Below are 18,259 nucleotides of genomic sequence, written 5' to 3' on the forward strand. Positions count from 1 at the left end.
TAGATCAACACCGATCGTATGGCTGCCGGGCATCGTCACCACCGTACGCCCCCTCGCACGAACGTACGTCCGTGACACGACATTGATACATGCTGGTTTACACGTGTAAATGTCCGGCTCATGGTCATAGCGATATTCACAATGATACGTGCAGGACGTCGCCCCAGTATATGTCCCGGGTTTTGTTTTGAAGTAGAATAGTTTGATACAAAAAAAACTAGATACTGTAAGACACATTCCATATTTCCTTGGAGCTCAAGTCCTGTCTAGTTACAGTTTTTTTAGACTGAGCTTTTCAACAGTTTTTGGTAGTGCTAACAAGCTTCGGGTCAACAGCTCCTCAGGTCCCAATTGTGCGTTGCTAGCAAAATTGCCTGGACCCTAGAAACCCTGTCATGGCTTTCTATTAAACGAACCAAGCACGCAGCCGTAATTGAAATTCTGTGATTAACACGTCAGTCTGCTTCGTATATATGAACGGGGACAAAATACCCCCGATTTTGAGTAAGTTAAGAAGGAAATAAAACAAATTAATTTTATTTTCAGATATCATTATTATGGAATTGGAATAAAGGAAACCAGTGCCTATTATCATTCAGTTTACAGCGGCAAGGGACTAACAAGGTATGGATTATGTTGCTTGTTACTGTGTAGTCGGCAATCATTCAGTGCTTGTCCTGTCTTTCACCGCCTTAGTGCATCACTTCACATAGAATTCGCCCCTATTTACCCTGCTTTTATTGAGCAGAGGATTGATCCACATAAAATTGACAATAACCGGTAATAGTTTACAGGAAACGGCTGGGTAAACGTCTTTACTCTTCGTGTGGGGTTGGTTTGAATATTCAATGTATTGATCGCCGCTCGCGAGACGAAATAGAGCATGTAGTGTTAATAGGTTAAGTTGAACGATTTAGTTCAACCCGTCACATGTGTTACATTACAACGTGATTGGTCCGATAAAGGATGAAATCAGCGTGTTCATCAGCGAACCGTCGCCCATTGCTGACAGTTATATCGACAATCTTATTGGCCAGACACAGTCAGTCGGAATTTGTGTTGAACGGCGAGGTTAATCTTCCATCTAAACGAGTTCAATATAAATCATTATGGAATGGCGCTTCAAGTCAACATTTCAAAAATGAAATAAAAAATCAGGTGTTCTCGTTTAATCCCCCAGACTGCTATAAATTACAGGATAAGTGGGAGACGGATTCGATAAGTTAGTTTGGCTCCGATAGTTATTGACATCTGCTGTTGTTTCGATAAATACCAATCCACCAGACCGTCCAACACAATAACAATATAATACAATTCAATAACTTGAACATGTTTTAAACGCCCGGTCAGTATCGGATGTTTCGAGATCTGTTAAGTTTACGTCCTGATTGGGCTGATTTAGACCGGGCGCTTTGTTGTTGGGTGGGTTTGTTTTGTTTCCCAATTCTAAACCTACACCTGTGTCACGTGGTCTTTTCAATCATATTTCTTATTGAAAAATACAATTCGTCCCGAACTGTGTACCGTACCTAAGATTAAACAAATATTTATCAATATTCACGATTTAATATCGGTCTGTAGCATCTCATCGTGTTTTGTCCCATGACGTTAATTATCAGTGTTATACCGAAACGTGAAGTTCATGCATTTACTCAGCGATTTCCTCGTCAAGTTTAATCAAATAAAACCACCTTTCTTCTCCCGCCGCGAGTGTGGTTAATGTGCACCACTGTAAAGAAGGTCTTTGTCTTTTCAAATATTTGTACTGTGTTATTAAGCCTAGATATGTGATATTTGTCGAAACCTCAATTAACGGTCCTTGATCAGTATCTCTTTAATTCATATTATATTAATGTATGCGTTATCGTTAATATTCATCGACAGGAATTGCTAATGACATGGCTTGTTTGATACTTATCGTTTAAAACGACCCCTGTTTATACACACTGTCTTTCTCAACTCTAATTATATTGAATTTTTATTTTTTTTTAGGTTTTCAGGAGCGAGACTAAAGAATGAGGTATGTGGGTGACAAACGTGCCATGTTGAAATGTGTGCGCACCGACGACATCGTGTCGTTTAGTCGCTACTCAATACACCAGTCAACGTTTTCGTCATTTCTTGTTTCTAAAATTTATAGTTTCTATCCATGAAGAGACAAGATTGTTGAAAGATTGATTGTTGTTCAGTTTCAAGTGTTTCTGCCTTTGTTGGATCAGGTTTTTTTCTTTGGCACTTTTCGACAAGTTGCTGAATTTTAACTTCATTCCACAGTGTATCACGCCATAGCTTGCGGAGTTGGCCCTTTTGTTTGTTGGCTCCGTCGTCACTAAGGTGTTTGAAGTACGAGCTAAATATTCAACAAAATCGGTTATCTTTAAATTACGTTATTAGTTCAGACCGAATTAGATAGTGGCAATATTTATCGAATGTCAGTGTGGTACATGACTGTGATTTCGGCGGGAAATTATTATGACCAAAGCCCACACCCGATCCCGGAAAAAAAAAATGACTGAATTTTGTTCGTAAAACAGCAGTAGTTAGTAAGTGCGAATTAGATTGCGTAATATTTTATTTGTAAAAATATTCCGTGAATACCTGCATTTTCAAAACAGATGGAATATTTTCTGCGTTGTCGAACAATTGTGTTTTTTTTAAATATGTGAACTATTATTGTTATGGCGGACAGTTCATTTATTTTCGTTTAGTGATATGCATTCACTGTTTCTAGTGAACACACGTGAAAGCCACCAGTCTGCTTTCATGTGAATTACTTCGTATTCTTTTTTTTGTAATTATTTCCACGATTCCAGCCCACCCCTACTAGAAATAATGGCCCACCCAGTGCGAAAACCAACGTTATTACCATTTCCATGATGTTCTGGCTGCGATGCAGTAGTTGATTTAACCTTAGTCATTTAACACTATTGGAAAACGAGCAGTGCTAAGAGGCTTGCAATAATTAAAAACGGTTACATAAATAACCGCGGTGTTCTAATGCGATAAAGTGAGGTGAGAACACCACGCCGTGTTTACTCCAGCTCAACCGTACCTGGTAGATAAGGTCACAGGTCAAACTGTACAAGCTGTACACACTGAAGTTGTCAGATTGGTCGAAAAATAAATCATTTTGAGTCATACGAGTTGACATCGTTGAACAATTCGTGTTGCAATCAGTCGAGATAGTCTGAAGCCATCGACTTCCAATCGATTGAAATTGGATGTTTTTCGTATAAAGCGTTCTTGCTTTCTCGCAAGTCTATTTTGGTTTATGTAAACAATTCCGTTTGTTGTTTTGTGAAATAAACCCCATTTTGATGTCAGTGCACTCAAAAAATCGATGACGAATTTAATCTTCTGGTTATTGAACGATAATCTCACACATCCACCAGCTCCTTTTGCGTATTACTAGTACATAACTTCTACAATAAATCTAAGCTCAGATCCTCTTGTCTAAACTTAAAAAGCTTTCTGTATTTAAAAAAAAAACTAGCTTTGTTACTAATAGTTACATTTGAAACACATGCCAAGAAATAACACTTTTTTAAGAGATGGGTTTGTATATGACAATAGTTAGAAGGCATTGCTTTCTAAAAAAATGTGTCAATTCCTAGAATGCTGCCACCCTCTAATGCCAGTGAATGACTTGAACATCTAAAACATGACAGTATTCTTCTCAGTTTAACGTCACTAATAAATAACCTTTCCCCTGAAATACGATTTTAAGATTATACGTAGTTTGTCTTTCGTGCAAACCTCCGTCGCCCAATTCTGTCTAAATTCTGTTGATTGCTCGGGCCATAAAATGACTATAAGGAGTTCAGGACTCCCCACACTCACAAAGACTAGATTTGTGTTCTATACGATGTTCTCCCAATGTTATCAAAATTGAGTGGAAGCGTATACGTTTGACTAGCAACTTTGTTTTGAGGCATTGGATAAGTGTATCTAGTATGTGACCCTCTTTAATAGACACATTACGATGGATCCCTTATTTATCTATTTAAGACGAAATTCACAACTTAATATGTCTGCCAGCTCCAGGCCGTCGGTCATCATACTTATTTAGTGTCTATCTAGTAAAGTATGTTGACATTTATCATATGGCTGTAAAATCATAAATGAGAATATGTACAAATTGCTAATTATGGCCAATAAACTTAATGATGGAGATTAAGATGGGCGTAGCAATGTACTTCGTGACTTTGTAAACACATTAACCCTGGAAGACCCCGTGGTACGATGTGGACAATAACATAGCCTTGCTATCTTGTCAATACAAACTTCAAACACCAGTTTTGTAGATTATTCTCTATGTAAAAAGCTTGAAGATAGCCAGCAGTAGACGTTCAATTTCGGAAATACTGTTTGAAATCACCTGTATGGACCAGAATATATTCGTTTCGAAAAAGGTGTCAGACTGTGTGTCTTTTTTAACGTCTTTCCTTTCCCCGTTTCCCGAACGCACAACATAATCAGGGCACCCAGATATGGTACTCTAAGGTGTTCGCTATATAGTGTAACGTACCACTTGCCATTGCCATATAAAAATCACACCGTTATTCTGTTATTGTTTTGCTAGATTTCAATAAATGCTTAACAGTCACAACTCAGTCAAATGGTTCTATTCTGATCCTCAGTCGCCAAAGTTTATAGTTATTACGTAATCCTTCCAAATCGTGCAACTTAAATTGTTTGTAAAAAAAAAACACGTTAAATGAGCATATTTACGTCAAAACGAGTGATAAACGATTTAAATGAGAGGAAAATGTCTCTTGTTTTTAATTGAATATGTTCCATTTGGGCACAGCAAACGATGGGATTAGCTTGGTGAGTGATTGTAAACGTTGACAAAAAAGCTACACGTCAAATCAAGTACGGGCTTCAAGTTTCATCAAAGCAGTGTTCAAGTAGTATGAATGTCGGAAACTAGGGTGGACATGTGATCCATTATGTTTCTGCGCTCATTTATTTCATGATATGTGGTGTGCAACTGAATCTAGCATTTGGTGATGGAAATAGACTGATAAGTGAAACAAAATGGCCAACGTGATGTATCAGTGAACAAATACAGTCAACACAGTACCGTTGAGAGATATTAGAAAAATAATCCATATATAATATACGATTAACATAAAGGAAGTGAGTTAGGAGAATATATTGCTACATATTTAGATTTGTGGACAGGTTTTTTAAATGAGCGGTTGACAGAGGCGAGACGGTGAAGAAAAAAAAGGTTTTCCGTCGCCGTGTTTTGAACAAGATTTTTTGTTTCAGGATACTGTAAAACTATTTATTTTTACTGGCATTTATTTTCGCTACTTTATTGTTTTTAAGTGATTTCATTAATCTCACAAAAACAGTGAATTCTATTGTTATTTCACATGTTCACACGGAATCAATATAGTGGACTTTACTTATCGGTGAAAATGGCAAAATTAAAACCCAGTGAATAATCAATGTGTTTACAGTAATGTTTATTTGCTTACCTCTATCAAATGTAATTTTTATCCATATAATCTTTTCTGTACAGTCCTAATAATTACTATTGCAATAATTGATATACGTTTTGTTCTTTTAATCTACAAGGGCGGTTTTAGTAGGAAGTACTCACTCAGCTCAAAGACTGGCACGCTCCTACCAGAGTTTCCAAGTGCACAACTCCTCGTTTTGCCGCTTTCAATATTGCGAGATAAGGTAAGGTCAAGTCGAACCAATTTCATTGTGTAACATGTGTGTCTGATTGTGAAATACAGATTCCCTCCATAAAATATGCACTACTGCGAAGCTACTTACAAGATTGTGCCTCATTGGCTACCCAATCCTAATATCTAACAGTTAGACCAATCAGAGAGCAGCTTGCATTGTGTCTGATTGGCTACCCAATCCTAATATCTAACAGTTAGACCAATCAGAAAACAACTTGTTTGTTGACATTTTATGACGTATCAACATAGGTCTTGTATATATGCTTTGACTGACTTGTATTTTGATGCCAGTGCCTTCTCGGCCGAGCTACACAGCGCTGTCTTATTGGCTGGAATGCCTTCTAAGTTCTAGACTGAGCCAAGCAGTACTATCTTATTGGCTGAAATGGTTTCTAGGCTGACCCAAACAGCGCTATCTTATTGGCTGAAATGCTTTCTAGTCTGACCCAAAACAGCGCTATCTTATTGACTGGAATGCCTTCTAGGCTGACCCAAACAGCGCTATCTTATTGGCTGAAATGCTTTCTAGTCTGACCCAAAACAGCGCTATCTTATTGGCTGGAATGCCTTCTAGTCTTAGCCAAACAGCGCTATCTTATTGGCTGAAATGCTTTCTAGTCTGACCCAAATAGCGCTATCTTATTGGCTGAAATACCTTCTAGTCTGAGCCAAACAGCGCTGTCTTATTGACTGGAATGCCTTCTAGTCTGAGCCAAACAGCGCTATCTTATTGGCTGAAATGCTTTCTAGTCTGACCCAAATAGCGCTATCTTATTGGCTGAAATACCTTCTAGTCTGAGCCAAACAGCGCTGTCTTATTGGCTGGAATGCCTTCTAGTCTGAGCCAAACAGCGCTATCTTATTGGCTGAAATGCTTTCTAGTCTGACCCAAACAGCGCTATCTTATTGGCTGGAATGCCTTCTAGTCTGAGCCAAACAGCGCTATCTTATTGGCTGAAATGCTTTCTAGTCTGAGCCAAACAGCGCTATCTTATTGGCTGAAATGCTTTCTAGTCTGAGCCAAACAACGCTATCTTATTGGTTGAAATGCTTTCTAGTCTGACCCAAATAGCGCTATCTTATTGGCTGAAATACCTTCTAGTCTGAGCCACACAGCGCTATCTTATTGGCTGGAGTGCTTTCTAGTCTGAGCCAAATAGCGCTATCTTATTGGCTGAAATACCTTCTAGTCTGAGCTACACAGCGCTCTCCTATTGGCCGCGATGCATTCTAGTCCGAGCCAAACAGCACTAGCTTATTAGCTGGGATAGATATAAACTACGCGACGTTGCATATATTTTATTGCGCAACTAAACCTAGATTCATGCACATAAGTGTGTAATTACGTTTCAAATAGTCAGTATTAATAAAAAATGTTCGCAAACCTTTTAGTAAAAGGTAAAAATAAGTACACATGAAGCTGCTTACCTATGTCCTGTTATTGTGACTGGTATCAAGCACTGTGACTGTTTTTCGCGCATCTATTTTTTGTTCGCGATACTACTATACAATTATATTCGTGAGTTATTGTAAATCTACACAATATCTTGACACCAAGGTCTTACCGAACATGTTTTATGCGTTTAACGCAAACATGTAGCCAATGGGCAACAAGTTCAGGTGCAAGGAAGCTCGGACAAAGAACACATACATAAATAGCATTGTGGAAAAATCAAATCAATTCAGAAAACTCTGAATCCGTAGAAAATAATAAATTAAGAATTTACAGTATTTAAAAAAATAATGTTTCAAAGTAAAGAAAAATGGAAGACTCAAATTAAAGAAAACATTTATGTAAGCTGAAAATTAGTGACCCAATGTTGGGAAATGTCGGTATGCAAGACCAAAAACAAAGCTGATGAAAAGTTTGGGAAGTGAGCTGAGGATGAATTCACTTCCTGATTGACTGTCCACAACAAAAAGAAGCAAGTTGGACAAAGATTTTGTATATACAATTATAATATTTGAACTATAAATATATGTAACATTTCTATTTATCAATATTTTCTTTTTTATAATATTTTCTATTAAATTATTATTTAATCGAAATGTCAGATTTCACGCAACGTGACTGGGGCGAGGTACACACCCGTTGTACATGGTGTATGTATACAAACGATTTCGACAATATCTAATTTATTTTGATTATGGATTTGTTATATAACATCGATAGACGGAACTGTGTCATCCTCTTCAGCTCGAAGGCGTTCATTGACGAGTAGATCTTTCGGGTTTAGTTTCATACAACATGTAACAGTAAACACATTAATTACACTTTCTGAGCAGTGCTTCTATCTCAACCACGTGATATCGATTAATGTTACGAGTCGACCCCTCTCCCCACACCTGTACATCTTACTCGCACTGCCCAGGGAGGGCATCATTGCCTGTGCTCTTTGTCCGGGGTATCTGGCACCAATTGTTGCGCCCATTCACTTCTGGAGCACCTATAGTGTCTATATGAGTGATTGTTGTAACGGAATATTCAAACTCAACCCGTTCTCTTCAATTAGAAACTTCCTGACAGCCACATTTCGTCGTTCATTCTTCTGATGTCGAGAGGAAATCTTGAAAGCTGCACGCTACCCTCTCTTGTAATAATGGCGGTCTGACGTCGAGGACTATATGTGTTAAATCATTTGACGCAGTAGCTTCTCATCGGCGTTTCAAAAGTGCAAAACGTTTAAACTCGCGTGTGACAGACGCGATGAGAGATCGATCGATTGACAACAATTGTTGCGATTTTGAAGCCGCTTTTAAAGTTTCTACAAAAAGCGAGGTCAATATGCATGTATGTAATCACCGTCTAAAACACAGGTGCAGCCGCTGTGTGTGTGAGTGTGTTACTGTTAATTACTCAAGACAAACTACGCAGTGGATCATTGTAATTTAAACGACTGAATTTAAAAATACGACGATGAAAGCCGTTCACATTATTTCGCTGTGCTTATTATAAACATTATAGCTCTATCGCTATTGTAATTTACCGATTCTGAAATCAAACATATAATACAGTTGACTTTCGATCTGTGTTGTAAACGCAACTATCACACGGTGAGAAATTGCTGTAACTTTTGTTGCATAACAATCCATGTGTACGTCAACTATCACACGGTGAGAAATTGCTGTAACTTTTGTTGCATAACAATCCTTGTGTACGTCAAATATTACAAACTTGAATCATGGATGAGTTGGTCAGTTCAGATAGAAGAGAGAAACCGTTTATTTACAGAAACTACATAGGTCAGGTCGATATGAAAAAAAACGCGTCTAGGAGTTTTCTGAATATCCTTGAAGATTCAGAACCACCTGTTAGATTGTTGTCGTTTTCCCCTCTAACCACCTATTTAATCCCCTCCCCCCTCTCTACAACATAATAGCGCATAATCGGCTAAGTATGTGACGTCATATCACGATATAACCGCAGCTTAAAGTTTTGTTGTCTATGCAAATTGAACAACACATCTCAAAAAATGCAAAATTGTGTTTTACGATTGACGTGTTTAAAATAACCACCACATCTAGATTGACCGAGATCAACAAATTAGACCAACCAAAATATGTGAACCAACCCCTACATGGGTGGGTTCTCATTCCGATACAAAAGAGTCATATCCCAGAAACCCTCAAGAAATTATAAATCGCACTCACGTAAATTGAGATGCATTAGCTGTTATAGTCAAGTGTGATTTCTACTAAAGTAGAAGAAACCTAACGTGGTCCAAGTCGGGGTCAAAGGCCATCCTTAGATATTTGCTGTGTGGGGCATGTCGCTTGCACCTGGCGACCACAATATACACGTCATTACGTGGTGCGGCATGTACCCATTTAAATGAACGTACACATTTACACTATTACCAACTACACGATGTTCGTGACAGAATAGTGTGCACCATGTTGGACATCGTCGCACGACGTCAAACTGATAAATACGACACCCCGGTGTTAATAGCTCCGTGATAAATTACGAGTGACGACGAGACAGCCTGGATTCCCTCAGCTGATCAAGCTTGTCAATAGCTTCGAAGATTATATGACCAGAGGTTTAAAATAACGCTAACGAGCGCTAGACAACCAACAATGGGAGATTCCCACGCATTTTATGACTTTAAAGTAAACCTATCATTACAGCAATTACTAGGGCTAAGGAGACGCAATGATTATGTTTTAAAAACAATTTCTTGCCAGGTGTTTTTTTTTCTTCTGTCTATTTTTATATGAAAAATGCAAGTCAATTTGCCACAGATCCCATATTTAATTTTTGGAACTACGCGACACGATTCAGTGGCAATCATCTCTGAAATTCAACATAAGGTTCGCTCGACCACAAGCGCATTGTTGAATTATTTTCGGTCTGTAGGTTCGGTCTATCCATTGAGTCTGCGGCACACTCACACAGGGTTAAGATCTACCCAACACCAGTTAGGACTTGAACCCCGGACTTGAACTCAATCCAACAGCCATTACGTCACCTGCGATTGGTTTAGTATGTGTTGTCTTTAGTTACATTTTAGACTTAAATATTCTGTCTCCCTCAGCCTGAGATTCTTGAGATAAGCCATTTGTCAAAATTCCTCTTAAACGCCTTGATAAGATTCATTAATATTTATCTTATTGTATTTTTTTATCATCTCGCAAACAGGTTGAGACATTACTTATGATGTACAAGACACACTGTCAGTGTATTTTGGACACAATTATCAACTCTAATTTTGAAGAGGTGAGAGTAATTTTGTCTTCATTTACCAAAATAAATAAATAAAACTACGTCGTCGGGATTGAGCGAACGTGTTGATATAACAAGTTCATGGTTTTGTAGAAGCGGTTACACGCAGCTAACATTAAGTTGCATATATTGTTATTATAAATACTCTTTTAATTTTTCAGATCCAGAACTTCCTTCTTCACTTCTGGCAAGGTATGCCCGAACATTTACTACCGCTACTCAGCCAGCAAGTTCTCGTCGACATGATATGCATATGTGACTCCATTTTATATAAAACGACCATAGAAGTGCTCATACCAGCAACTATGCAAGAAATGCCAGAAAGGTAAATCAATAAATGTTTATTCAATTTGTTTTATTTCCACGACGGTGGGTGACCAGGCTACCGACGGAGGGCGCCGTGTATGGTTGTAATTGCGATAACGCTGACGTCTTTCCATGATCTGCTCATAACTTACATTGTACCAGTCTTTTACCATATACCAACGGTAATTAATTTTAAGGGATCATGTTTATATCTGTTGTGAGACATCTTGTTTTACAGTGTACCTGCCATGGTCGAACAGTCACCGCTATGGCCACCGAGGAAAGGCGGGAGTGTTAGTACATCCGTGGACACTGAACTTTAACGGAAACCGCTCCCGCTTGACTGTCAGTACTTTGACCCAAATGTAATAATTAACCGGAAAGAAATCTGATGATTTACTGCATTTCTTTTATATTACAGTGCGTGTGTGTTTTACAACTCATTCCGTAGATTTATGAATAACTGAGTGTGTTATTGAAAACTAATGATGGAGCTTTTTTTCGCTCGGTTACATTTCACCGACTAAACTCACCACCGTTCACGGGTGGACTTCAATCTAACTGATATAGCGACTACGAAAATAAATAAATAGATGTAGTTGAATTACACTTTTTGAGCTGCATACATATTCCATGATTTCAAGCCATGTCTATTTACACTATACATGACGTTATTTATTTTAGTTTGCTGGCAGATATTCGCAACTTCGCTAAGCACTGGGAACACTGGGTGACGGCCTCGCTGGGGAATTTACCGGACGAACTGGCGAAAGGCAAGATTCCGATTGCCAGACAATTCGTACAGGCGTTGAAAAGACAAACGTCCTTTCTACACTTAACCCAGGTAGGATTCGTTTATGTGTCCCAGTTGATAGTGAAATTATAATATTCGATTTTAATCTAAGCACAGATACACGAGCATGTATATACCATTCATCAATTGACTCGTATTTTCTCTAGACTTCGAGACCAGTTTTATTCGACCAACAGTTGGTAGATCAAATGATTGACGACCTGGACAAAGTAGATCTTCAGAGCATTGGCACACAAGCACTGATATCGAACGCCAGCGACAGCGACCAAGATAATGATCTTAACACGGAACGTAAGTATCCATAGCAACACGTATATATTCGGAGTAGTATCCGACACCATGGAAACCAGACCCGTGTGAGTTTGGTTGCCAGGTTACCTGACTGAAGCCCAGATACAGCTACTAGTATCTCATTTCTTGGTTATAAGTTCATAATTGCTTCCATGGAAACCAATTACTGTATCTCTATGACCAACTGACCTAGTGACACAGTTTCTTATTTTCATAACCTCGGAGGATATACATATTTTAAGAGAACACTTGTACATTACAGTTACACACTTATTTGATCCCATGGTATATACCACTGCCATGTACGTGTGTAAAACGTGGCATTTTTTAGCGGTTCATGAGTAAGCAACAGCGCCACCAGTGTCAATCCTGCAATATTTACTACAAATCCCTGCAGATGACGTTGTTAATGCATGCCTGTTTTTCTCTCTTGATACTGCACGCTTTTTCTCTTTCATATTTGTTTGTTCTTCAAATTGTACGACATTTTTCAAAATCAAGCCTGTACACCCGTTTCAGTCTTGAAGGAATTCAAAGAATTACTTAAGAAGCAGGCGACAGTGGAAGCGTTTACAGAATGGCTGGACCAGGTTGTTGAAAGCAGAGTTATTAAGGTAAAACCAACACACCTTTGCTATAAATTGCGTCCTCTCGTGACGTAAATGGGTGAAAGGTATGTCCGACACAGTTCAAAATTGTTTTGATAGGTAGACGTTCGTTCAATAAAAGAACAATTCAAGATGATGAAACATTATCTAGATATATATTTTTGAAAAATCCCCACATTCATTGTGTTTATTATGTTTTAGTGAACAGAGCCATGAAGACATTTTCTGTACTATTTTATAAATCACATTTTAGTTCACCTCATGACGGCATACAAATTTAATTTGAGTTTATTTTATTTTATTTACAGCCAAGTAAACAGAATGGAAGATCAATGAAAAAACGAGCCCAGGATTTCTTACTGAAATGGTCTTTCTTTGGTGCCAGAGTTATGCATGCCCTGACACTGAATAATGCCCAAAGTTTTGGTGAGTAATAATGAAGTGCCACAAGCGGTGAATGTGAATTTCCTTTGTTTTTATTGGGACATCATTCCACCAATTAGAGAAGCGCAGCTGGAAATCACGTGATTAAAGATTTATTGAAAGCATCCCTGAAAATCATTAATACAGAATATTTTGATGAATATGTTTTTTTCTTTATTTTCAGGATCTTTTCATCTGATCCGAATGTTATTGGACGAGTACATCCTGCTTGCCGTTGAATCACAGTTCAATAATGAAAAAGACAACGAGTTGCAAAATATATTAGAAAAACATATCAAGATGTCTGGTTAGTCAATTATTTCTAGTCCAAAGTGCACACAAAACAACAGACAACAGCCTCTAAAACAACAAATACTACAGAGGAAACACTAATTTAGATGACTGATGTTGATGGAACATAAGCCTAATGATGCATACACCTGGAATGACACATCAAACATAACTGAAATGATACATCAAACATAACTGATGTGATACATCAAACACATATAAAATGATACATCAAACATAACTGACATGATACATGAAACATACCTGACATGATACATGAAACATAACTGACATGATACATGAAACATACCTGACATGATACATGAAACATACCTGACATGATACATGAAACATAACTGACATGATACATGAAACATAACTGACGTGATACATGAAACATAACTGATGTGATACATGAAACATAACTGACATGATACATGAAACATACCTGACATGATACATGAAACATAACTGACATGATACATGAAACATAACTGAAATGATACATCAAACATAACTGACGTGATAAATCAAACATAACTGATATAACACATCAAACATTACTGAAATAATACATCAAACATGAATGAAAAACTTGTTAGAACCAGAAAAAATAATAGGCTCTGGTAAATTCGTTTTCCTGCATGTTTTTTTAATTTTTTTTGTCCAAAAATCATTTCCCCCTAAAAATCATACCCTTAAATTTCAACTGACATGCGTCCAGCAATGACCAAAAACATGAATACTTATTTTGGGCCATAGTAATGCTACAATTGTAATTGTTTGGTGATTTAATTCTAGTATTTTGACTTTGGAGAATGAAGGCCTGAAGCCAGGCACACAAGACGTATATGAAAATAAAGGATTTTTGTATCTCAATTTCCAGATCCAACTAAAAACCGAGCTGCCTTCAATGACTCTCAGCGTCCTCTATCAGCCCAACCGGGCACGTGTTTTGTTGCCAACCGAACGGCAAGTATCAGCTTGCCAAGACAGACAATGACCAATCAACAGATGTCATCATCATCATCGTCTTCAGTAAAACGTGAAGACTTAATAGAACTGTCACATCAACCGCAGTATTTGCCTCCTCACCAGCTGACTTTTTCAGAACGTGAACCACCTTTTGCGATTCCGTATGTGCACAACCAAAGCTATCAAACAAACACTAGTGGACGCCCTAATATGTTAACCCCGCCCATATCGCCTATTGTTCATGTGAATTCAATCAGAAATCCCGTACTGAATCAGCGACATCCGACAATCCCTCTTCTGACCACGGGCAGCAACACATCAACACTGGTAGCGACACCATCACACCATCCGTCAGCTTACCCATACATCCAATCACAGCCCGCCGAACCGTACTCGTCGTCATATCCGTCATACCAAAATGCAACTTACTCTACTGGACCAATCCGACCACACCCAACATATTCAGCAAATGCGTTACCATATCATATCAAGGATTCAGACACCCCGTACCCGCCATACGGGGAAGTTCAGTACCGAGATGAAAACTATTACAGTGCTGGTAGCTGTGCTTATCCACTGTCTCATTCACCGGATGTCATATCTAGTCAGAGTACAGCGGGGAGCGCATTCAACATAGTTCCTAATTATACTACTGCGACAAATGGCTATCAAACAACACAGCCTGGTAAGTAATCGTATCCATGACAACATTACATCATGTTAGATCAGGAGAAAAGGGGATGATTTCAAGAGGACATGTTTTTTATTATTTTGATTTAATGTCACTAGGATACAGAAACTGACAGTGTGATAAGATTTTTTTTCATTATAATCAAGTTCTCTCCCATAATGCAATGCGCATATCTTTAGCAATATGCTCATGAGCGCAAAATTTGATTTTGCTTTAAACTCACTTTGTGATCTGTATGACTTCATGCGACAGAAATAAACAATTCAACATCTGAATATCAAAATAAATAATCTAAAAATAATTCTATTCCTGGTTTATACCTGTGTTTAGCAGTGACCGTGCCTCAAACCACTGTTGTGTCTTTCAGGTTACTACACCTACCAACCCAACAAACCAGAACATGTCGAACACGTATCAGTTATCAGCAGTACTCAGCATGCTTTGGGGAACCGTACCGATCCTACGCACTACAATGAAACGACAGACCCTTTACATTTACTGGATCGACCAATCAGGCGTACACCACCAAAAGATGCTGGACCAGCTTTGTATGGTGGCAGAACACCAGTATGTAACAGTCCTGCAGGTAAAGCATACTAGTAACTGGTACAATCACATGTTTATACCCTCATTTGCATAACTAATTCATGTTTAGCATATCCTTGCTTGTCTGCCATTTTGATCTGGTGGCCTTGCTGTTTTCTGTTCTAAATATGATTTCGCATTGTGTTGACATGCCAAACGGTATAAAAAGATGGCAAACTCTTTCTCACACTTAAGTGCACGTTTTTCGTCTAAATATTTACTGGCGGCTTGGTTGAAGAGATGACATGTGCCATGCTACTGGTCTGTATACTGTTGAATGACATGTGCCATGCTACTGGTCTGTATACTGTTGAATGACATGTGTGGAACTCTGTGGAAAGATGAATTTGCTGGCAATCTGGTATGACCATACTTGGCAGATATTAAATATTGCCAAATATTAAAGGATGTGATCAATAAAACTAATGACACCTTCATAAATAATGGATGTTATTTGGACTTTCAGGACAACACCAGACAGTTTCAGCGAAGATCTCCTCTAGCGGTCGTCATAACGATGGTAATCTTGGCACTGATGAACTCATCAATATGGGATTAAGCAGTATATTTAATCCAGATGGAGACTTGGAAGGAATCCAGTCGACCAATCACCAGCACGTACAAAATGACCCTGCATCATCTCTGCCACCAATCACTGCAGTCTTTTTGAGTTAAAACTATCATTTTATACACTTTCTCAGTTCTTTGATGACACCATATTTGAGAATCAACTCAAAGACCACCTTGAGATTTCAGTTGCATCCAACTCATAGATTTTTTTTTTTTATTTTGGCAGTTCAAGAATTTATTCAATGTTAAACAATCATTAAAATCTTCAATGTCCACTTATTTTAGTGAAGATGAAGTTCAGGACTCCCTAGGCTGGTGTAGAAAAAAAGTGGCGCAATATGAAAGGGGAAGTGCAATCAATTTTAAAATAATTATAAAATAGATTATTTTTGAAAACAGTATTAATTTTAAAAAGGAACTCAGATATTTTGAAGTTTCAAAATTGACTTTTTTTTCTGTTAAGGACCTCTAAACTTTTGTATTTTGCCAATATATTTAGGCTATGGAACTTGTGTTGAAATTATTTTGAATTCTCAAACATTGCATGATGGGAAATATTTGTATTCACACACAATGCATGATGGGATATATTTTTAATTCCCATACAGAGCATGATGGGATACTAGGAACTACACGCCTGAATCGGGGGGGGGGGGGTGCTTGATCAGCCTAATTTCCTAAATTAGTATTCAGTAGACATCCTGCAGTTAGTATAAATTTGCATAATAATATAATTACTGAGCCTTAGCTGATTTGAATATCTCTCGTGTCAAAGCAAATTTTTTAGTTAGAAGAAATACAAAGTCAACGGAAATAAATGATTTGTTACTTGTCAGCATGTACTTCAGTTGAAAAGCAGCTATTCACAACTTTTTTTCTGGTTTTTGCATTTTTGACAATTTAATGTTGATATGTATTATGTTTAAAGTTTTCACAGCACAACATAGCATTACAGAGCTTTTGGCAGAGGAATATTTAAAAAAACATGGATCACAATTTTAACAGCAAATCATTAAAAATTTGAATTTATTACAGTACGAGGGCGCTGTTTCCCTGCATTGTCTTGGTACACTTGCACTAGTTTTGCTGCTAACATTTCTTGCCATTGTAACTTGTAGTAGTTTGTTTATTATATCTACGTTTTGTGTATTTGCTATTAAGTAGACAGCTGCACGTTCTACCTCAGTGTGGGTTTTTCTCTCTTTTAGCAAACAAAATATTTTAACATTTTAAATATTTTGTGTCTGAAAACCTTTCATTTGTTTTCTTCACAACCTTTCAAGGAATTTTTTTTTTTAGAAATTCAGAATAAAAAGCTGACATATTCAGGATTGAAGCTGGAAAAAGAATGTAATTTTTGTAGTTGTGGCGTAAAGAAGTAGACAATTTTGTACGACTTTTCCATGGTTTTTGGAATGGGGGGAAAAAAACAACTTTTTTTTGTAAAACTACTCTTACTTTTGGTACTAGAATTCGATATTTGGCATAAGTGTGTGTTTTTTTATTAATTAGAGGATTTGTCATATATGCCAAACTGTACTTAATTCAGACAACAGAACAATTGTTCTGATCTTCCTACAAATTAATGATCACATCTGATTGGAGGACGGTTATTAGGATACTTAACATATCATCCATGTGCAGTTGACAAATCAATGTCAAAAAAATATATTGTGCCATTATTAGTCATTTTTATTTTAGTTTTGTGTGCTGAACTAGTTGTCATCAGCAATTAATCAAAGTTGTGTTGATGTTTTATTATCTATTTATACTATGGGTTTTACTATGTTAGAAGTGTTTAATGTAATGTTTCAAGAGCTTTTTTTCTTCATATATGACAAAACACTTGACAAGCTTCGGAGACTTAAATAGCAGTTTACATCAACAAGTGCCAAACTACATATCCATATGTGACCATTCATTTTTACAATATCCAGATAATAACGGTAATTCAGTTCAGAGAGGAAACCCAAACTGAAATGCTGATTCAGGCAAATGAAAATACTGTGTTGAAGTAGCGCGCTACGTCATTATTCACCATCAAATATAGCGAACTATGAAGGTGTTCTCTGATTGGATAAAAGATTAGATGCCAGGGTTGAGTAGCCAATGACAGGGCATGACAAGTTATGTTTATAGTGATTTCACAAATGTATCTTTCTCACATATACAACAATAAACAACCTGTTTCCTAAGGATCATGTGATTGCCATTACCTTGAAGCCACTTGATTGGCTTAAATGTGCAAGGATCAAAACAGACAGTGTTAAA

The 18,259-nt window shown here is 37.5% G+C and overlaps 1 protein-coding gene across 1 annotated transcript in view; it reads left to right on the forward strand.

Moving 5' to 3' along the window:
* LOC100370357 (DNA-binding protein RFX6-like) overlaps positions 1-16,093 on the forward strand; it is a 30,339-nt gene extending 14,246 nt beyond the window's left edge. Inside the window, exons 5-17 of the mRNA XM_078008647.2 lie at positions 547-624; positions 1,993-2,020; positions 5,590-5,697; positions 10,351-10,428; positions 10,596-10,759; positions 11,425-11,584; positions 11,701-11,845; positions 12,347-12,459; positions 12,762-12,879; positions 13,061-13,183; positions 14,054-14,827; positions 15,201-15,419; positions 15,885-16,093. Of these exons, the coding sequence (XP_077864773.2) occupies positions 547-624; positions 1,993-2,020; positions 5,590-5,697; positions 10,351-10,428; positions 10,596-10,759; positions 11,425-11,584; positions 11,701-11,845; positions 12,347-12,459; positions 12,762-12,879; positions 13,061-13,183; positions 14,054-14,827; positions 15,201-15,419; positions 15,885-16,093 (2,317 nt within the window). The remainder of the gene's footprint in view (positions 1-546; positions 625-1,992; positions 2,021-5,589; positions 5,698-10,350; positions 10,429-10,595; positions 10,760-11,424; positions 11,585-11,700; positions 11,846-12,346; positions 12,460-12,761; positions 12,880-13,060; positions 13,184-14,053; positions 14,828-15,200; positions 15,420-15,884) is intronic.
* The last annotated feature ends 2,166 nt before the right edge of the window (positions 16,094-18,259 follow it).

Source organism: Saccoglossus kowalevskii, chromosome 7, assembly GCF_978046115.1.
Source record: "Saccoglossus kowalevskii chromosome 7, keSacKowa6.1, whole genome shotgun sequence".
Classification (NCBI taxonomy): Eukaryota; Metazoa; Hemichordata; class Enteropneusta; family Harrimaniidae; genus Saccoglossus; species Saccoglossus kowalevskii.